General features: G+C 34.8%; 2 protein-coding genes and 1 long non-coding RNA gene across 4 annotated transcripts in view; 1 reads left to right on the top strand and 2 right to left on the bottom strand.

Annotated features, from left to right (window-relative positions):
• Positions 1-707, top strand: part of LOC149776516 (uncharacterized) — a 42,414-nt gene extending 41,707 nt beyond the window's left edge. For both annotated transcript variants that reach the window (XR_016416054.1, XR_016416053.1), the window contains exon 11: positions 34-707. The gene's annotated coding sequence lies outside the window, so the exon portion shown is untranslated. The remainder of the gene's footprint in view (positions 1-33) is intronic.
• Positions 381-4,684, bottom strand: LOC149776515 (uncharacterized). Its single transcript, XR_016416055.1, has 2 exons — positions 2,614-4,684; positions 381-2,352 (listed from the first exon to the last, which is right to left on the bottom strand). It is a non-coding gene; the product is annotated as an uncharacterized LOC149776515 (long non-coding RNA).
• Positions 4,685-20,277: 15,593 nt separating this feature from the next.
• LOC149776514 (ribitol 5-phosphate transferase FKRP-like) lies at positions 20,278-21,510 on the bottom strand. The gene has a single exon (XM_089942455.1). It carries the CDS (start codon positions 21,254-21,256, stop codon positions 20,567-20,569), a length of 690 nt encoding a protein of 229 aa, XP_089798581.1. The 5' UTR covers positions 21,257-21,510; the 3' UTR covers positions 20,278-20,566.
• Positions 21,511-23,410: the final 1,900 nt, after the last annotated feature.

Genomic DNA, 23,410 nt, shown 5'->3' with positions numbered 1-23,410 from the left:
TTCATTGCCATTTTTTTTTCTTCTCACCTTTAGCAACTTTGGTCAGTTCTAGAAGCAACATAGAAATGGGTGGAATCCAATGAAGAAGATTAGTGCCATCATTTTCTAAAACCATTTTCCAAAGAAAAACCATGGCAAAGCCAGTATATAGGGTCAAAATTTGGGAGACATATGACAAAAATGTTTGGAAGCTTGTAATCCTACACTTTTTGTTCAGCAATGTGCCTACACTTTGTGTTCAACAATGTGAATTCAAACTTTATTTGTGCCTCCCAGATGTAATGATTTAACACTAATATTTAAAAGGCTTTCTTCAAATTTTAGAAATTGGTGAAAACCAGATTTTGATTCTCTATTTTTTAAACTGTTAAGAACTTGAACTCTTTATTATGACTTTAATTTCTAAAATCAGAATAAAACTTGGAAACAAGTTAAACTTGCTTGTCTACATTTATGAGGATAAGAAAAGAGTTTGGTTCTTCCATGTGGACTTTGAATTAACAACAGTCAGCTGTAACAGTAGTAAAGCCTTGATGAACTTGCCATCTTCAACGCATGTCTTAACATGGACTCATGTTTTCAGGAAGTTTTCTTTCAGCCTCCAGTTCAGTTCAGAATGTAGCCCATGCAGGCAGGAACGAATGAGTGATGCAACACAGCTTTTGAAATAAATTGTTTTGTCTGAAAATAAAATGTTACGCTAAAAAGATATTTTTTTTATTTCTGATATTAATGCAGCATATGTTGATAAATGATTTTTTTAAAAACCAACGAAGCAAACATACTGTAAGAGGTCAAGTGAGAGAGAGACAGGCTTAGCTCCCATTTATTCAACATGATTTCAAATTTTACATTTAGCTGCCACCATTAAACCACAAATGTTCTGAAATACCTGTAATGCATACATACCTTGACATGATATACCAACATCTAGAAACGTGTTGAATGTCCTATAATAAAACATTGGCTAATCCGGCCGAGTCATACCTAAGACTAAAAATGGTACTAACAGCTGCCTTTCTTGGCACTCATCATTAAGAGGTTAGTGTTAGGACTGGTCGGCCTGGTGTCAGGATATTGTGACTGACGTCATTATAAACTGCAACACTGCAGACATCAGCGATGTGACTGACATTTATTTAAAGCTACGTTAAAAATCAAAATCGCACACGCACTTATAAAACCACCCAACCAAAATAAGCCGACAGATGACCAGCCAAACAGTAATGTCTGTCTCTCTATTGTATGCTGACAAAGCAAAATAATTTATCTTTCATCTAGCAATATGAATTTTACGATGATGGCAAAATGTATCATTAAATATCAAAAAGAGAATGCTACATTCAAATTATGCATACTTGCTGACTCTCCTGTCATCCGTGCATCCTTTACAATATACATGTGTGCATACATAAATTTCAGTTCTTGAAAGATTTAATGTAAGCTAAATAATGTAATGCAAGTTTCCAGGAGAGGGCTTAAAAGTTTACCAGTCTGTTGAAGCTCAACACATTATCATTTCACAGCTATTAAACTCCACCTATTTTCAAGTATTTTATGTACATAATGAATGGATGATGATATGATACGATGAAACTCAATGGTAAAAAAACTTGTCTGTGTACATATGCATGCTGGTATTGCATGCATTGATTGAAAGATCAGTCTCCTCTCTTCAGTTTTCCCAAAATAGGTATGTATACGTGCACATGTATTCTGAAAATTGGGTCATTATGACTTTATTGGCATGCAACAGCAATGCTCCAGCTAATACCATTTCAGACCTTACATTACCTCACACTCGTGAAATATACGAGACGTGTGTAAATACGGTCCTGAACAATGATGATGTCCATCATTAAAACATCAGCCATCATTTATATACCTACCTGCTTAAAGATGCAGTCCATCATTAAAGCAACATTGGTAATCAACATAGCTACCTGCTGAGAGATGAAGTCCATAAAAAAACATCAACCATCATTTATACTACCTGCTTAAAAATGCAGTCCATCATAAAAAACATCAACCATCATTTATATAGCAGCCTGGTTAAAGATGCTGTCCATCATCAAAATGACATTGGTCATCTACATAACTACCTGCTTAAAGATGCAGTCCATCATTTATATAGTTACCTGCTTAAAAATGCAGTCTATCATCAAAATAACTTAAGTCATCATTTATATAGCTATCTGCTTAAAGATGCAATCATAAAAGCATCAACCATCATTTATATAGCTATCTATATCAAGATGCCATCCATCATTAAACAAAATTGGTCATCTACATAGCTACCTGCTTAAAATTGCAGTCCATCGTCAAAACATCAGCCATCATTTATATAGCTACCTGCTTAAAGGGGGCCCCGAGTGGTCTAAAGCGTTCGCCGTTACGGATCACTGCCATCTCACCTCTGTCTGCGCCGGTTCGAGTCTCAGATTCAGCCAATGTAGATATGTGAGAAAGCATGCCAGTAGCTTCTCGTGGGTCGGTGGTTCTTTCCGGGGTTTTCCCGGGTTCTTCCTCCACCATTAATACTGGCCGCCATATATGGCCTATCGTGTGCTGAAAAATGGCGTTAAACCCCACAACAACCAACAACCAACCAACCTGCTTAAAGATTATGTCCATCATTAAAACACATCAGCCATCATTTATATAGCTACCTGCTTAAAGATGCAGTCCGTCATTAAAATAACATTGGTCATCTACATAGCTGCCTGATGAAAGATGGAGTCCATCATTAAAATATCAGCCATAATTTAAATAGCTACCTTCTTAAAGATGTAGACCCTGTTGAAGAAGACATTGTAAATGATCAAAGCAGGACATTAATTTTTGCTTTTTCAAACGTGTATAAACAAGGTGGTGATTAGGTCAGACAAAATGCAACTGTACAAACATTCTTAACTCATTCGGCCCCAATCCTGCCTGTAGGCGTGATGAGGCTGTACCCTATTTCCGAGCTCTGCAGCATCAAGGTCATTTAAGATACACCAACTTGGGTGGAATTACAAAAAGCAGATATAGCTCTACAATGATACCATATAATCTGAAAGTTCTAGTTGCATTACAAAATACAGAAGGAAAAACCTCATTTTTTGGACCTGCTTTTTCTTCATCCACAATTCGCTCGTGGTCAGAATGAGATTTTTTGTCCGGATTTTAGACCTTTTGGCCTCAGATCTAAGGCAGACTGGTCTGAACTGCACACAAACAGGTGAAACTTGGCAAAAACTATGATATGGTGAGCATGTGGAATAAAGAGTGGATAAGGTGAGCATGTGGAATAAAGAGTGGTCTCCATACAAAAATGATGGGTCCATTAAGCAAAAAAAATAAAAAAATTTTATTCTTTTGCTCATGCGCAAGCAAAATAACCAATGGATAACGATGTTTCTAATACAACTAGGCATTAGTCTCGTGGAAAATTTGTTGAACGCCATTGTATTACAATGTATTCAGAAATAGCCCCCCCCCCAAATGTCTTTCCTACTCGCATTTCAGGCGAAAATGACAAAAACCTCAGGGGCCGAATGAGTTAAGGCTGAGTAAAATGTAGATGTGGAACACAAGATCTATTTGCAGTTTCAGCATCAGAAAATGTGTGGCCTTTCTGAAGCCCAGTGTGCAATAGTCTTATTTTGCAATGTGTATGTCAGAAAAGTTGCAGTTCTTGATGATGCCAGTCACTAAAAATCAAAACAAGGCTGTCACTTCTGGGTGTAGATTGTTTACATTGACTAGGAAGTGGGCACTAGCATTGGAAATAGTATATGAAGATTGAAAAAGTCATGTTTCCTGTTTAACTGAATTTTTCTGTAATTACTTTTGACCAAAAAATTTCTGGACTTCCAAAATTTGCTGACAGGAATACCTTTTTATTAAACTGAATGAAACACTCTTGCAGAAAGATGAAACATGCAGAAATCTTAAGCTTTTATAAAATTACCAAGAATGAGTCTGTGGATTATTGTGTGCAAGAGACTGCTTTATAATCTGTAAACTCGAAAAATATTCAATACAAATGATGTTACATAAATCTTGGGATGGCTGAGTGGTCTAAAGCGCTCTCCGCTATGGATCACTGCCATCTCACCTCTGTCTGCACCGGTTCGAGTCTTGAATTCAGCCAGTGTGGGTAAGTGAGAAAGCTTGCTAGTAGCTTCTCGTGAGTCGGTGGTTCATTCCAGGGTTTTCCTGGGTTCTTCACCATTAATACTGGTCGCTTTGTATAGCCTATCATGTGCTGAAAAATGGTGTTAAACCCCACCACAACAACAACAACAAAAATCTTGTATATCACAACTTGTCATATGAAATGATCTGCTACTATCAACACGAAATAGTTCATCAATACTAACCATCATGAAAAATATTATTCTTCAGTAGACATTCCTGCGCTTGAAATAGGACACTTCTAAGCACCTGCAACTACCGTTGTTAATATCAAATATTTTTCCATCTACACGTGCTCTAAAGTGGGGTTTGACTTGGTAAATTATGATGCCCATTGGCTTGACCTCAATTGGTGCACTATATTTTGTTTTTGCTTCTTTGTTTAGTCTGCCGAAATCCCATTTTGCATTACTAATTTTCTTGTGCAACTGTTAGGAAAATTTTGAAATGTATGACAAACATAATGAACATTTATTTAAAGTTGATAAGTTTATCAATTGATTAACTTAAGACAATCGTTAATGCTTCATTTCTCATGCTAATTTTCCAGTTTACCATGCATGTTAAAGGAGAACTTGACAGTTGTATGGTATACTTTGGTGGTAAGACGATTGTATTCTATAGAATGAGCTACATAAATAAGATTGTTGTCAAGGTCACCAACATGAATCACTTCATCACTAACCTGGACAAAACTTTGTGTATGGCATGTATATGAGGTAAGGAAGAAGCTTATTGATTTGAGGATCAAAGATGTATGTCGCTGCGACACAAATAGTAAATGTGTTTCTGCAAACCAATTTTAGTTCAAAACCATGTACTTTACCAGAGTTTGTGACCATCTTCAATGCTAGGTTAAAAATGATGTCGATTTTTGGGTCTAAACTGTCACTAAAGGTCACTGAGTAAACAGTGTTGGTCACTTGCTAAACAATGGTGACTTTGCATAATAGCGTTAGCACTGAACCAGTGTTTGCAGATCTTGTGCACTTAAACACACGAGATTCTTCGAATGTGGGGTCATTTTCAGCGAGAAATGGTTATTGCAGAATATTGTCTGCTTAAGAATTACCTTTACCAAGTTTTGTGGATGGCTTGTACTTGGGATAGTCGAGAAACAAAGAAGTTTATAAGTTCAGGGATCTAGCTGTGATGTTTACGGTTTAGTAGATTAAGTAACTAATGGTTTTTGCACAGTAATATTAGTTAACAGCTACAGACTCGGACCAAAGTTCTGGGTCATTGAAACCCACTCATCAATAATCACCTTAATCAAGCATGTTCAATCAGAACCTACATATACGACATCTAAACAATGGGTGGACAGTAATGTACATTTTATGATCCTCATAAAACATTTCCTCGAGCAAGACTTAGATACCCAAAGTCGTGTTGGTATTAGTACTTGCAGCTGGCCCATGAATTTATTGAGGGTTTTTCCATCATTTATTTCAACATTATTTTCTTTGTGATAAGTATTTACTTTATCATCTGTTTAAATTAGTAATATTTTCAACATCCTATTCTGATCTTGTAGTAACAGCCACACAGTGGCAGCGTGGGGCAAAGCACTTGAGGTGGGGTAATGCTCTTTAGTTTTTGCCCCAGCAAAGGCGCTGAGAGACGATGTTCTATAATGGTGCTGTATGTTGCTACAGAGAACAGGTTTTATGTTGGTTGCCATCTGACATCTCATGCCCCTCTTAAAGTTTTGTGACGTTTTCATCCTGTAATATTTATACAAATTAGCTGAAACCACGCTGACAGAGGTGAACACTCTTTAGACCACTTGCCCACTTGTAGTCCCATTATATATAGTGCTAGTACCATTTCAAGAGTAGGGTGAAAAGACCTTTGGTTGGGACATATACAGAACATTAAATAAATCTATGTATATTCACCTAAAAAGAGAAACCAGTTGTGCGTGGAAGTGGATTTGTCCAACATGAACAAGGATCGCAGATGGATGGAAGAAAGGAAAAAGCTAAAATATATCTTGTGAGGTTACATGCACCTGTTTGAAAACTCGTAGGATTAAAACTTTTGCTCTTTATGGATATTGAGAAAAGCAGAAAACTGGAATTATGTTTCATTTTGCACTCGTTAATCTCGGGGCAGGTAAACATTTTGTGAAAAGGAGCATTATAAAAATTACTAATGTACTTGAAAAGATTGATTTTTTTCAAAAGCACAATGCTGCCGTTACATGCAAAAACTCATATATGCCAAATCATTTTAACAGTATTGAGTCTTTAAAGATATTGGTCATAAACAGCATTGGGTTCCAATAAAACCTGATAATATTGATGTTTCATCATATTATGAGCCATGTAATTGCTTCCATGAACAGAGATATCCAGCTATTTTCCATGTGCACAGATTATTCAGATTTTGATTGGTGACGTCTGTGGTAAAATGATTTCAGTTGAAAGCTGGCACACAAGATTTGATGTCACCATTGTAAACAGAAGAAGCTAACACCACTCTGTGTCGATTTGTCTTCAGACCACATGTGAATGTTGTTATTAGGTGGTCACTAATGAAATTTGATTGAAAATCATATCACTACTTCAGGAGCACTCCAGAAAAAGATTAAAATTACGAGCTACTTCGTTGACTGAATTAAGGGGTGGCACCTATTAATTCTAAACTGAATATTTGAACGTCGTTTAAACCTAACATCATAATTATGTCAAAGAGCGCATTATGCCAGGTAGCCTTTTTATGAAATCATTGTTTTCCTTCCGAGCTTTAATTAGATTGGAAGAATGGTGAAATTTATGATAAATAGTAGCTTTGGCGGAAAACTTTTTCCAACGTATCTGGAGAAGTTGCCCCAATTGGTTGAAGTCATCCCAAAACTTGTCACCCAGATAATCTTTTTATAACATAATTAAGTCATCTTTTACGTGATTCATATTTAGATTTATATATATACGTGATCACAAGAGAGATAATAAGTGGTAATCATAAAAAGCAATATCATGGTGATATTTCTAAGGACAAAATTAAGTCTTTATTAATGTAATGAATGACGATAGTATAGTGATTATAAAGGATAAGTCAAACTATTATTATGAATCAAGATGATTGTTAAAGAAGTCGAACGTCAATTAGAAATTAAAAAAAGTCAACATACATTAATGAGGTCGCTAATTTAACAAAATCTGTATATGAGGAATTTGTCACTTTCCCTCTTAACATACGTACACCTCAATTCTACATATTACCCAAAACTCATAAAAATCTTGACCATAATTTTCCTTTAAATTATCCAATCCATTATATGAGTTTGTGATTCATATACTGAACACCTATCCAAATTTATTGACAGTGTTTTACAACCTTTAATGAAATCACTTCCTTCATACATTAAAGATACAACTACTTCATTAAAATATTGAAGTCTATTCTACATCTATCTGATAATTTCAATCCTGGTATCATTAGATGTAACATCACTATATACCAACATTCCGCATGCAGATGGTATTGAAGCGTTTAAGTATTTTCTTGATAACAATCCTAATAATAGCACACTATCTAATGAAGATATTTGTAAAATAATAAAACTTATCTTGGAAAAAAATTATTTTCAATTTAATAATACAAATTACATACAAATAATGGGTATTAATATGGCTCCTTCATACTATTCCCTTGCATGTGTAAATTAGAAAAGGATTTTCTTCAAAACGAAAGTTTAATCCATCTCTTTGGTTCATATTTTTAGATGACATTTATGATCTGGAAGCATTCAATTGAAGAACTGAAAAAATGTATTGATCGCCTAAATCATTTTCACCTGACGATTAAATTTACTTAATATTGCATCTAGTATGCATGCTTCATTTTTAGATGTAAATGTAATTAAAAAAATATTGATAACACTATCTCTGCAAATATTCATATCAAGGAAACTAATATTCACCAAAAATGTACCCGTGATCATGGTGTTTTTATATATAATAAAATAACGTAATCTTGTTCAGTTTGCTTTGGTAATTTAGTAGTGAAATATTTTTTAAACTTCTCGTTCAGCTCAAAATGGTTTGTTATTATTGAGAAATAATAAAATTACAGACACTGACAAAAAAGAAGAAATGAACTAAATGATGGGCATAGTACAAGTGATCTTTCAGAAACTTAGAGAATTCTGCGCATTAGCCATAATGATGAACTCTGTAGCGACCGCATTTCCTGAGGAGGCGTCGATGATGCTTTTTATCGAATTCAAGCATCATTCGTCAGTGGTTAGGAAATCTCAATGAACAATCAGATTAAATTGTTCAGTTAGAGAGATGATAGTATAACCCTTTGGCTTATTGACGGTCATCGCCAATTCAGTCGATTTCGGATTATAGAGGTCCATGCCATAAAGTCACCTCAGGATGACTTGGGGGTTTTTAGGTTGGAACCCCTACATATATAAAACTGCAGACATCACATCATGCTTACACCCTCTTTTTCCCCCAAATAAAATGCGTCTAATGATTTGAAGAGCAGAGCAAAAGGGACAGATAACACTTATTTTTCGTTAAGTACAGAAGCGGAGTTGATCAAATGGAAAAGTTAAAAAGTTGCAAATTTTATTGATTTAATAATTTATTAAGTTGAAGAAAACAACAATAAATAAAGCCTTAACAACCATGTGGCGACATCTCAGAATTACTATATATGATCCTTTGGGCGACGTCTCCTGACACCTGTGATGAGTTCTTCGCTATTCCTTTAAAAATAGGGCCATATATTTAAATCCATAAATAAAACTGATAAATAAAGAATGACTGACAGCAGACATATATATTCTGATAAACAAATACATGTAATAGAGATACACATAATAGTGATGAAAATATCACTTGACATGTAATACTAACATTCAGTTCGGAATTTTAGGTGAATGAAAATGTGCCTAAGACACTTAACAGTTTCTGCTCTAGTTATTTTCATGTTTCGTTAGTCGTTCAGATGTTTTAATTAAATGTACTTTCTTGTGCCCATGTACACATGCTTTTGAGTCTCACCGATGTAAGAGTGTGACACTACCAAGGTAGAAGAACAAAACTAAAAGAGTAGAATAGGACATGTATTTACTTGGCAAGGCTTGTCACTCCTCATTGATGTAGGGGATCAACAACTCTTGTCTAGGAAAGATGAAATGGGATCCAATTGTTATTATATGATTTGGATATTGCCAGTATTTACACTACAATTGTTGTGGTATATTGAGAAATTAATCAACTTTGTTGTAGTTCAGAGTATCTGCCTGCCATGAAATTGGTCTCTAAACATATGCTGTCTCTAGTATATCATTCCATGCCCTGGCTGTAGTTGTTTATGGCCGTTTAACATGTATTCAGTTAAATACAGAAATCTCATTCTTTAGAAATGCTTCTTGTTGAATTAGAGACTTTTGCAATTTAATTGGAGAGCTAAATGTCAATTATAGATCTCTAATTCATTTAGAGATCTAGATAATTATTGACATATATAATTGAAATGTAGACCTCTGTAATTAAGTTGGAGAACCATACAACTTAAAGAGAACTCTTTTAGTTCAATTGCAGATCTCTATAGTAGAATTATAGACCTATCTCTAATTTAACATTGGTTTAGCAGATCTATAAATGAATTGTAGACGTCTTTAAATCACTTATGGAACTTTTTTAATTCGATTACAGACCTCACATTTATTTGAAGAGGTCTCTAAATAGTGTTTCCAGCCTTCCGAACCTATCATTCTTAAAACAAAACAACTTTTATTTATTGGAGAGGCACCAGTATGTATTAGGTTCACGCTATCGCTATGAACCAAATGGCTGCACCACAAGAAACAAATAATCGGGACCAGTACTGTAGAAACATGGCATCTTCGGCCTAAAATTGAAGGAAATTAGCCAGGTAAATATATTGAGTTTTATGTGAAGTTGGACTTCATTAAATACGGATTAAATGACAAACACTGTAAAAAAAAATTAAAAAAAAATAATAATAATAAATTGGATTGGTTGCTTGAAATCGAGTCCCAGATATACTAATTGTCTCATTTCATCTCAGATGAGATGTTATATCATTACGATACAATTTCGGTATTTTTGTGTGATGTAGAAATAGTGAAATGATTAGACCAAAAAAAAAAAAAAAAAATATTTTCAAATCTTTCACGGAAATCTATTATTGAAAACTACAGTTGAGGAATTCCTCAAATTTAAGAAATTCCTTAAAATTTCCACAAAGAAAAGAGAATTTTCTTTGAAAAAATTCAGGAATGTATTATTTATATTTTTTATTTATTAATAGGAAATTTACCAGGCACAGTGAATCAAAACTGTTTGGGGCCCCGAGTGGCCGAGTGGTCTAATGCGCTTTACGTTACGGATCACTGCCATCTCACCTTTGTCTGCGTAGGTTCGAGTCTCGGATTCGGCCAATGTGGATATGTGAGAAAACTTGAAAGTAGCTTCTCGAGGGTCGGTGGTTCTTTCCGGGGTTTTCCCGGGTTCTTCCTCCACCATTAATACTGGCCGCCATGTATAGCCTATCGTGTGCTGAAAAATGGCGTTAAACCCAACAACAACAGCAACAAAACTGTTAAAAACTTCTGTCCATGTTGGAATATGCCCGTGTTGTATGGAATTAATATTTACTTGTCGATAGATTCAGGGGAAAAAAAAGAGTGGAAAAACTACCGCTATAAGCAGTATTAATAACTCAACATTATTCAAAAATACACAAGTATGCCATCTGTGTAGAACCTGGGAGTGAAAGTGCAATCGAGATAAAGAAGCAAAAATTATTAACATTCAAAACTGTAAGGTCTGTCAGGGATTATACTAATGAATTTGTTTAATGGTTAAATAATAACAAACGTCTATTAAATCTGTCTATAAACGCTTTACGAATTTATAAAGTCACTCCATTTTTTTTTCACTGAGACAATAACATCTTAAAGGAGACCAGAAACCAATGGAAATATAGAATAATAATAAAAGTACTATAGCAGAAAACCTTATTCTGAAATATCATCTGTGACCATAATGCCAATATTTAAATATTGGCCTATCTTCTATGAGCTGAATTTCCGTGACCTCGTATGCAAAATTTCCGCGCCTATTCGGTTACTTTCGGGATGTGACGTCATAGTAGCGACTCCAGCAGCCCAAGTGGGAGTTGCCATAGTAAAAATACCGTTTTGCGTTGCTTACGGGTGTAATAGAACATTAAGAAAAGCCTGTGGACATATTTTTTTCCGAAAGACAAAGGCATAATGAAAGAATGGGTATATTATTACAAACGAGTCGATTTGAAGGCAACACCATACAGCACTATGTGCTCGTTACATTTCTCAAAAGAATGTTACCAGAGGGATCATGAAAAAATGACAGCTCAAAAATACGCAAATGCTTGGCCTAGACTAAAAGTTGGCGCTGTTCCATACATACCTTTGGACATTTTAAATCCTAGGAAAAAGTGTTAAACGTGTGAGTTACGAAAATAGGCATAGCCCGACACCCTGGGCCCTTCTGGTTTTAGTCCCGGTCCATCCTGTATTCAAAGTGAGGTGCCCGTCAGGCTTGTCGAAACAAAAATTGTTTGCCTGAGGAAACTTTGATCGCGCTGGTGAAATGAGTAAATGTATTTTCAAGATGTTGACATACATGCCTTAACACGGCACAATCTAAATTAAATCACCACTGTCCTAGGTGAAATTTAGATTTGATTTTAACCAAATGGAAGCTTTACTAAAAATAAGATTCTAAACCTGTCGTGTTTCGAGAAAACACAATTTTCTGTAATCTTATAAAAATTAAAATTTAAAAAATGTAGTATGTATAAACGGTAATCTGTAATAATTTTAACTGATATAAAATTATTCCTTGGGCAGTTTAAAAAGCAGCGATTAAAAGAAAAGAGGTCAAAGTTTCACATTAACTGTCTGACAATAGAAACGGGGGGGGGGAGCCTATTGACCCCAACCCCCTTGCCCCAATGTGCGACCGCCCATGTGACGTGCCTTTTCTCCCTGTGATACGCCTTATTATTCCCCCATGACAAGCCCCTTTTGCATATTCTGGTCAGCTCTGGCTAAATTGCAAAATAGCTAAAGTTTTGATTTGAGTACGCAAACAATAAAGCCGGTGTGGGGGCCCCGAGTGGCCGAGTGGTCTAAAGCGCTCTTCGTTACGGATCACTGCCATCTCACCTCTGTCTGCGGCGGTTCGAGTCTAAGATTCAGCCAATGTGGGCATGTGAGAAAGCCTGCCAGTAGCTTCTCGTGGGTCGGTGGTTCTTTCCGGGGTTTTCCGGGTTCTTCCTCCACCATTAATACTGGCCGCCATGTATAGCCTATCGTGCTGAAAAATGGCGTTAAACCCCACAACAACAACAAAAAGCCGGTGTGACTAATGAACATACTCCTTATCCTTGCATTGATCTTGTGAAAAGGACTGCCCTTCGGACATACTTCAAAGAAACCATGTTCGACAGCGTGTGTATGTGTAAGCACCAGCAATTGAATACCAAATAAACGATGCCTATTTTGTTGTTACTTACGATGCCATGGACTTCATTTTAACAGTTCAAATCTGCAGTCACAAGTTACCGTACATCTGGCAACTGTTTTTCTCAAGTTTTATGCCCCACCTTATTTCCTTAGGTTTAAGTCTTAATGCATGTAACACTGTTTGCTGAATAAAATTTTTATTCAGAATTAGTTCTTTAGGGCCACATATGCTGCATGGTATATTTTGTTTTATTCTTGTAATTTAATCATGGTAATTAAACTTTTCATATACGGGAGAGGAATGTCAGGTGGTAACTGGCCGAGTTTCTTTGGCAGAAATGGATATGCGATTTTGTTTGCAGAGAAAATTTCAAAGTGATCATTCGTTTAAGCTAATTGGTGACAATTTTATTCTTTTAATTTTTTGTATACTATAGTACTGTTGTAGTTGTTTAAAAACATCTGAAATTTACTTGAATAATGTTTAATCTTCACGTTCTATTTACTGAAGAAGAAAAAAAACGAAAAAAAAAACTGTTGTATGATATTTATTATTTCGTCCAGTGCGGGATTTAGACGTGTGTACGTGTGATTTGAATTTTTAACGTAGCTTTAACAATTTTTCAGTCACATCGCTACGATGTCTGCAGTGTGGCAGTTTAGACTGTGGATTGCATACGTTATATCTATTTATAAATGGTTTGGGGTTGTGGTTTTTTGTTCTGACAAATGAAAATTGATAGACATAATGTAATAATCGGGACTTCGCTGCGCAAAATTGAGAGATATTACGAGATCGGGAGGTAGATGAGGAAATACCCCCCAAATCGGGAGGTTTTTTCTCCCGTCTTGAGAGTTGACAGGTATGAACTGTCCGGGCTTGTGGAATTTCATTCAGGACTTTAGTTTATTTAAGTCACCAGCCCGGGGCCTGTGCCTAACAAATTTCTTTTAGCACTTACCAGTACAGTACATAAACTATTATATCAGACTGCAGATTCAACTTTTGAATGTGCAACCCAAATGTGGTCCCCTCCTGTCTGCCTCGCTCGCCAATGTTTATGTCTGTATTCGAGGACTGGCTAGTATAGCGTCACGGTACCACGTGATCTGTCGTCTTATCAAAACTCGGAAAAACTCGGCAATTTACGGAATCGTGGTGTCTTCCACGCAATATAATCACTACCCGCTTACGATATTTAATTTATAAACATGGCAGTCGAATTAAAATCTGTACATTTTGATTTCTAGTCTCCTTTAAAAGTGCATTTTAATTTTGTTTATCCAAAACAAAGTTTTCGACGGACTGTAGTTTTGGCAAAAATTATCTAATCCATGACTATCGTTATATAAATGCGATAGTCCGTGAAATGAGGTTGAACAGCTGTCAAGACCACCATACTTTGATCTTTTTCAGTTTATGTCTAAACGCGCGCACACACTTACAAACTTTAAACAGTTATTATAGCCATTTTTTTTCTAGTATCACTTCCCATGAGATATTTACCTCGTAGGTCATTTAGTATTTGCTGTAGAAATGTGTGTACATTGTTGTTTCCGAAGCTAGAGACTCCCTAACTTCGGTAATACTATTTTATTTAGAAAACAATTGAAATGATTTTTTTAAACTTTAAACATTTGAAACTACTTCTAAAACAAACGGGGGCAATGGTGTCAGATTTGACAAATATCGGTTTAATTATAAGCGTAACATGAAGCTATTATGGGTTCAACATTTTGTTTTATTAAATCCTGGTTATATAGGCTACACTTGCCGATTTGGACCCATCTATTTTGCTCGTTACCAATAGCAAATGCTACACAGCTGATATCGAATCGTTTATGACATACCAGATATTACCTGTGCAAAAGATGTACACAATACAATTCTATAAAAGCTTTTCAACTCGTGTTAGCTGTTTCCCATTTTCGCTAGCCAAGGTTCCGATACTTTAACCCTATCTTTTCCTTGGCGTATCGAGCAGATATTTCTGTGCTTCGGGTCTGTGAATTTTATTGGATGCGGTGGCAGACAACATCATCCAATCAAATTTAAATTGTTTAGATTTGAACACTGTTCTTACATGATCGAGACAACCGGAGCACAAAACTAGAATGGACTCGTAAATAAGCAATTTTCCATTCCGTATTTGTGCAAATACATGTCACTCAAATCAACATATAATGGTTTCTGGGTATGTAGTCGTACTTTCGATGTCAAACTAACAAAGTATCCTTTTGAATTCAATTAGCTCCACCATTATCGGCTGACATACAATACACCGCAATTCAGATGAGTGGTGAATATAGGGGAGCAGACAATTATATGATGGCGCTGAATGTGGAACATCACAAATCTATATGCATGTCAAGATCTAGTAGAGACGTGATCGCTTTACATGATATTTAACTCCTGTGCTCTATGCAAATTAGCATGTCTTGTAATTTCTAAAGTTCTAGATGTATTGATTTGCTTGGGGCGGTACCATTTATACCCATTTCTTGTTGCTGTAGCTGGAGGTGACTGACTGACTAAACACCGTTTATTGCTGACGCTGTTGTGCCAGCATGGTATTTATATATAGTAATCATTGTTCCGTTAGAAATGTACTGGTTTCTGGTAAAGAAAGGTTGATACAGTTCTACGATATCGTTCCCCCGGTGTTACTGCCGCAAATGCATTGTTATTGTGCGATATGCTCAGTCAAGAATCATTAAAACACGCCAAAATAGGCTGATCAGACTTCTAAAACACATGATATCTTTCTCTGCCCAGATTGTATTGTTACACATTTTTAACTTAAAAGTATAAATGGACCGTGTTATCGTGTAAAAAAAAATGTTGGGTTGGATCTGTTTTCTTCTGCTGTTTGATTATTGACAATTATGTTGAGTAATTTTGAACTTGAAGAAATTTAAGTTTCTGAGTGTTATTTTCTGGAGGGGGATAAACATATAGTTTTATCTATGGATAACGTTTGATCTTTTCTTGGCGTTATTTGTGAATGTCAAAGGAGTAAACATGTTTCTAAACCTAGGTTCTAATTATATATATATATATATATATATATATATATATATATATATATATATATATATATATATATATATATATATATATATACACGCACACTCACACAAGGAGCAGAATAGTTATACGAAAATTAAAAGCCATATGTTGCGGCTGCTGTATGATGGAGGACATATCAGTATAGTCCGATAAATCAGTCCTAAAACTCTGTGTTGATACTGATGGACGATATGAGGGTATCATGTCATCTGTTCATTAAAATCTACAATTTTGCTGCATTTAATTCTTTCCGGAACAAACCTGCGTGCACTTTAGACAACATGTAATTGGTAACAACCATTATTATTGCTACATTTAAAATGACCACATGACAGATGGTTGTGCATTCCACATGAATTTAGAAGTCAACATACATAGTATATGCTCCGGAGATATAATGTACATTTCACCAAAACAACTATCCACGGCTTAGAGAAATACTGGTAAATGTATAAAATGTACACCGATGTGTGCACTAAGAAGTTTATGCAGATTTGTGCAGCTTTTAATAAATATACGATATCAGCCCCTAAACCGAAAATCAATAGCATCATGGACGTGGGACAGGTTTATCGGCCTAACCTCAGTATTGCAAAGTATGCATGAATTTATTTTTCGTTTGGTTTTTTCTTTTTTGTTTTTTTGTCTATTTTTGTTGCAAGCTGGAAAATTTTCATTGACTGAAAATCATTTAATTCATCTTATTTGAATCCTTTCAATAACCTATTTTTAATTTTTATAATCAAAGTTCAGCAGAACTCTTGAAAATCTTGAAATTCTCTACTTTCTGGGAACGGTTTCTCCGAGTCATTAAAATGTCTACTCTTAACAAAGAAAGTTTTATGAACTAGTGAATTAGTGTAATGTAAACGGATTACACATTTTGATTTTATGAATTTTATGGGTTTTGAAGAAAATAAATAACGAAAATAAATAAAGTTTCAATTGGAATAAAGATGATTGAATTGTAATTACCTCTCTTGACAAGTGAAGTTACATCGACATTATGATTATTCAATTTATTCAGTCATTATTATATTTAATTGTTTTCAGGGATACAAACTATATTTTATGGCACACGCTTGCTGCCGCCACATCACCATAACTAATAATTAAAAACATTAGGTTTCGTGGTCGGTATTGACATAGATTTGACAGATATTAAGGGGAAATACATTTTGGCTCCACGTTTCTGAATTCTTTATTACAAAGCAATGTTGTTAAAGGGAAAGTTGCAGTACAAAAATAGAGGAGAAGCAGTGTTTGTTGACATTGGATAATCTGACGATAACAGGAAGTGAAATTCAAATTTGAATAAAGTAGCCATATCGTAAAATATTCGGTCGTAGATTGTACTGATAAATCTCTTGCTATATTTGTCTCTGTTTATTCATCCGAAATGATTTTTAAAAGGGGCTACATTTTACAGTAGTCCGCCATCAAAGAAAGAAAAGACGTTTTTGAACCTTTCCGAATGATCGCGATTTCAGCGTGTGTGTTTAACACTTCTACATCAAGTGTGTAGCACTTTTTCTTTTTCGTTGAAGCTAAAAATGCGCACGCGGGAAGTATATAATTTGCAACGTCAACAACAAACGTAAGATACGCAGCAATTGAAAATACTGTTCTGATTATTAAAACAGTTATTTAGAAGAAATATTCGTATCTTTTCGCAAAAAGAATGGCTCAGACAATGATCAGTACGTTCTAGGGTCAGTGAAAATATAGCATAGAAAAGCATATTGAGTCGAAGGGCTATCGCATATCAATCCGAAACGTTCCATTTTACAAGTCGGTCAGAATACTAGATTCGAGAGAAAAAAAATTGCAACTGAAGGTTTTGGTAGGAAACTAAGAGCTTTAGAGCCAATAAGCCAAGACGACAAAAAATTATTATATCCGTTGGCTAAAGTGACTGTTGCACAACAGCTGCTCTGCAATTTTCCTCGTGTAAACTATTTTGATAAAATGTTAGGCTAGCGATAGAAGACACACACTGTATGATACTGGTCAAAGCTGGTGTCCCTAAAACAGTGAGATGCAAGTAAGAGGGCATACATATTTGCTTTCTTTAGCTGGTATTAAGTATGGTAAAACATATACTTATATTTATGCATATTGGATTTTCTCAAAATGTACGTTCCTAATTAGTTATGCAAATCCGAATGACATGTGATGCAAAACATGATACAAACCGAAACTGTACCGGACTTTCGAGTTAGGTCAACATGAAAACAAAATCCACCCATTCCAGACTAAATGGAAAAGCTTTTGCAATTCACATTCATTCACAATATAACTCTAAATTTTACTTTTCAGTAGACTAAAACAACAATTCTTTTTATAAACTACTGTCGAGCGCGCGACAAAGTTCATAGGTCACTTTTTCGGTGCTGTGTGCGCAAACAAGTTATTGTGTATTGATGAATCTACGGTTGTGTATGTATTTATTCATACAGAATCAATTCAATTATTCTGTTTCTTGATGTGTATCTTTTATAATTAAACATTAGGTGGAATAAGAAACTGAGTATATAATAAAATGGTTACTGCATTTATATGGGAAGATATGAACTCGGAATGTCGTGCAGTATTAATCAGAAGAAGAAAAAAAACCTCGTTCATATTTTTCCATGCAAATGCAGTAACCTATACATATTAGTTGTACCTCTCACAAACAAATTACGGATTTCGTAACTTAACTTAAGACAATTGGAAGATTGCTGCTATCGTCGTGTTAAATACTATTTCAATTAAGAACCTACTATATTATCATTTGCTGATTTTATCGCTATAAAGAGACAATATGTTCCATACAGCAGTTTATCTGACAATTAAATCTTTCCAATTGCATTATATATATCATAATGAAATGTTGAAACGTATTAGTGTGATAAAAAATTTTTTCTCCAAAGTGACGATATAACGTTTGGAACTAATTTCATTCCCCATTTATGAAGTCTATATGTTCCCATCTGTGCTATTCAAATCTGCGTTCTCACATGTAAGCGTATTTCATTTTCTTTTTCTGCTCTTTCTTCCTCCCCCCCCCCCACCTCTCTCTCACAGATTCTAAAGTTCGTCAAAGCTTAAGTGTTACTTTACGTAACTAGTGAGGAGGTGTCATCAAAAATTGCCGTGTAAATGTTATTGCATCTATTTAATATACAGTGTATCCATCGAGTACCATATACCTCGTACACTCTACAACAAACAGAATAAGTGTGATGGAAAACCCATGATTAATTGTTGTAATACAGTTGTTTAAGTAGCGACTTTAACGTGCCACCACAATCATAATCATGTTTGAAAACAATTGCAAAATAAATAGATGAGACTTGACGCAAATCGAATTGAGTGCCAAATGAAATCTGTGTGCAACGTCGGTTACCGAGCAAGACAGCAAGCTTTTCAAGGTCACACAATTTAAGTTTGTATGCAAAAATGAACCAGACCGAGACCAAAATCTGTATAGGTAAATTCGTATGTTACGCTATAAAGTCCATCAAATGCGACCATTCTGTGATGTTTCTACAATACCCCTAACGTAACACTATTATTCAGTAGCCTTTATTAATGCGGCAAAATATTAAATATCTTTATTTTTGTCGTATGAGAACAGTCATCATTTTAATGAAATACACAATTTAAAGCAATGCTTGTATGAGCTAAATTTTTTATGAGTAACTTTCCAAAACTTATTGTAAAATTTCGGAAATTCTATATTGTTGTAGCAATACAGCCAGTGCAGCAACTGAATGTGGAAAAATATTCATGCAACTGGATGTTTGTTGTCATTAAATATAATTAAAAAAGTTCTAATTTGTGCTTAGCTTTTTATAGATATAAAGAAAATATCAACAGCAGTGAATTATTATAACCATTTCTATTTGAAAATCCACTAATTCATTGGCTGATATAAAAATAATTCCTTATATCTACCCAATAAAACGTAGATATCCTATATATATCGTCCAAACACATCATTCTTCTTCTCTCACTTTCTGTGAAGTACGCCTATCATAATACTACCAATAATAATAATAATAATAATAATTGTTACAATCATTATCATGTCTTAAACATCGTTGTTACACTTATTATAATCATCGTGTCTCTCATTGTAATCAACATCGTCCTCAAGATGCACGCTAAAATGTAAGAAAAGTCATATATGTTCATTGATATGAAAGCTGACTTCATATATTTTTGTATACGGTTGGTGCCAACACGTTTTGAAGAAGAAAAAAGCATATTGTTGTCTATTTTTAATATTCTAATATGGAAAGGACTTTCATTCATGCAGAAGAGTATATTTCTTTATTTAAGAAAAATATCAAAAATATATTCTATACGCATCCATAGATACTGACAGAAATTTGTAAAATTAAGGATTTTAATATATATATATATAGAGAGAGAGAGAGAGAGAGAGAGAGAGAGAGATTCAAGATCTAATAGAAAGATATCATTGTCGATATATTACACTATTTATTACATATGTACTTTCACGCATGATTTCATGCTGTTGGGAATGTTTGCACATTTGCAGTAACATGTCACAGCTGGAAGATTAAGTGCCAGTCATGATGTTACATCATACATTCTGTACATAAAGAAAACTGTGCTTATAATTATATTGCATACAACGCTACAGCGATTATAACGACGCACGTTGCATAGACTCTTCCAGTCTGTGTTATAATATATAATATTTGCTATAATGCTTTTTGTATATAATTATGCAACTTTTGTTAATCTACTACACATCGTTGTATTCGAAATATACCGTTCATTATAACTATCATCTAGCAATTGTTGTGTAAATAATGTGCGCTATGAATATCATTATTGTTTACTTTGAGCATTTCCTTTACATACCCATTTTCATAACTCCTGAACACAAACGGATAATAGGGATGAAGTCGTCTGCATGGCACGGAGTGCTGCCTGCTTGCCTCAAAGTATGATTCATTTTTGTGGGAATAAATAGAGTTTGAGCACAAGTGAATGTTGTAAGTTTTTGATAAAATGATCTCCGTATTGCACGGCACTGGTAGCAGTTTCCTTTCAAACGGCCTTAGCTGTAAAGGAAAAATATCAATTTTCTTGTAGGAATAGGCTGTTTTATAATTTGGCAGGCAGTCCCAGATGTGTGTTTCATTTTCCTCATAAAAGAATATATCGATAAATGGCCACAACTTTGATCTGCTCACATTAATGCTTTCATCTGACTTCTGTTTATAAAATTTCCATTGCCAGTCTTTTGGTGAGTGCAGATGATATGATCTTATATTCCGCACTGCATGTTGAATCTTTGCTTTATCAGACATATTCAGCAAAACGTCTATATCGTCATCCCATGGAATTATTCCGTGATGTCTATAGGCGCCAAGTAGTGTACCACCGTAAAGCATAAAGCTGATATTAAATGAATTGCAAATCTCCACAAAGTCGAAAAATATATCAAGAAGCTCTTTAAATTCCATAGCGGTCATTAATGCTGTAAAAGCCCCATATCGTGTATGGTTTATATATTTGTAATAATCATGAAATCGATTTAACGAGTTCCAGTGATTACTCAGTCCGCTTCCATTTATGCGTATAAAATTAAAGGATTGATTTGAAAGAAATGTTTTCTTTTCCAAAAGTACGGTCCCATTTAACGTTTCTACATCAATGGAACTGAAGATGATTATCACTATTAAATGAAAGGCTGCGATAAGAATGGCAAGAGATCTTCTGCGGCAGTAAATACAACCTAAAGAATTGTGCTTCTTTGCAATCATATTTGATCATGTTCCAATAAAAGAGTTATGTATCATCGTCGTACAATGTCCAGATAACATAGGAAAGTATCAACGACTTTAGAGAAATTGATTGTAACAAATATAGTGTCTCCGTTCAGCTACCCTGGAGAAGAGAATTTACATCAGTCTGCATTCCCGTTGTTTCATCAGTGGATTCTGTCTTTGAAGATCAAAGAGAATATGCAGGATAAACAAAAGCTTCATGTTAACAACTTCTGCGCATGTGCAAGTCAGCAGTTAAATACATTTCAAACTTGATGTACCGTCCAATGGAAGTTGTTGCAATGCAGTACCAGAGTATTTGAAATACTTCCTTCAACACCAGTAGACAGTTTCTTGACCAGCATTTTATTCGACTAATATCTTTCAAACGAAATTCGTGCAGATCATCTCAGATTTATCATTAATAGTGTACTTATAACATCTAGGTACTTATCTATGTAGTCAAACATAATGGATACTATGAAATATTGCGCACAATTTAAATAATTAGTATGTAAAGAGAATAGTAGAAAGGAAGACATGCTTTCCTTTTGGGAGCGTTGTATGCTTTCAAATCCGAAACTGAAACACTGGAAAGCACAATGAACCGCACCAGTTAATCCTTCAACATCGTAAGATTTTGTGACGCGAAACTGATGTAACTGTAGTCGTTAAAAATGAATTTCTGAAAATTGATCGTGTATCATTGCTCAAATGGGTCCTATAGCAGATATGCAATCCGAAGCAAAGCCATCGTGGATTGAATTGAAAAGATGACTGCTAAAATTAGTATAATTTAAATCGATATGTCATATGTTTTTAATATTGTTCTTGGAATGTGTTTCGCATGGTATAAACGTTTGAAACATAGCTGATTTAAATACAGAAGCACTGAAATCCCGTTTACTGCTGAAGTCCTTTTCATGCAATGTCAAAACGACTTGCAAAATTGTTTTATGCGAGTTATTACCTGTCAAACTGAACGTGCAGTTGGTGAATTTAAGTCAATCTCCTACTTGAGAATATTTAACTTAGTCATTTGTTTCCAAGCTATCATTGTTCACCACTATTTGTAACAGTCTTCCCTTCTCCGAGTGCGTGTACCCATGTTGTAATTGCTGTAACTTCCAGATGTATTGATTTATTCAGAGCTGGGACCATTTATAGTTATATCGAATTGTCGAACCATGACAGCTAAAGCAACTGTAAGGAGCAATATTAGATAACAAGTGTTGATAAGCAAAGAAAGAAACTTCACTTGCTCCGGATGATGAGCCAGAAATGATTCAATCATAGTCACGTCGTTTTTATTTTTTCAGCTCTTCTTGTCCGACATTGGTTTTCGTTTATAAAATGCCATTATATCGTCAATGAAATACAAATGATGTGGCGCACTACTGTATTGCCTATGTTGCGTTTTTATTCACTGTTTTCAGCAGCACAGACAGATAATACACAACCAAACGAAGACCTACTTGCATAGTCGAAGGAATTCCCTTTGTGAAACAATTTTAGAGACTAAACTTTAGAAAGAAAAAACGATAGAATAGTCTTGGAAAGTATAAAAACAAAACACCCCACAGACCAAAGAAAAAAAAATAATAAATGAATCTTCTATAGCAAACAGAATTAAAATATGGAATTCTTATTCAACTATTTAAGTGATATCATTATCATATATGTGTCACTACAAATTCAGACTTACGTTTTGCGACTGGTATCTATCTCGAAGCATTTTCCTAATCCTGGCGGTAGCGATAGAATAGTAACACATATATTGGACTGTGTTAAAAACGCCTACTTGTTCTTCTTTAAAAAAAGAAAGTAGTGTAGCAAAATAACTTTTGGGGCACATTTTGA

This window comes from Sinohyriopsis cumingii, chromosome 18 (genome assembly GCF_028554795.1).
Source record: "Sinohyriopsis cumingii isolate HCF-2022 chromosome 18, ASM2855479v2, whole genome shotgun sequence".
NCBI lineage: Eukaryota > Metazoa > Mollusca > Bivalvia > Unionida > Unionidae > Sinohyriopsis > Sinohyriopsis cumingii.
The sequence above is the reverse complement of the archived record's forward strand: the minus strand, read 5'-3'. Positions and strand labels throughout refer to the sequence as shown.

Coding starts and splice junctions, on each gene's coding strand:
- LOC149776514 (XM_089942455.1), bottom strand. CDS start 21,256: ATGACCGCTATGGAATTTAAAGAGCTTCTTGATATATTTTTCGACTTT.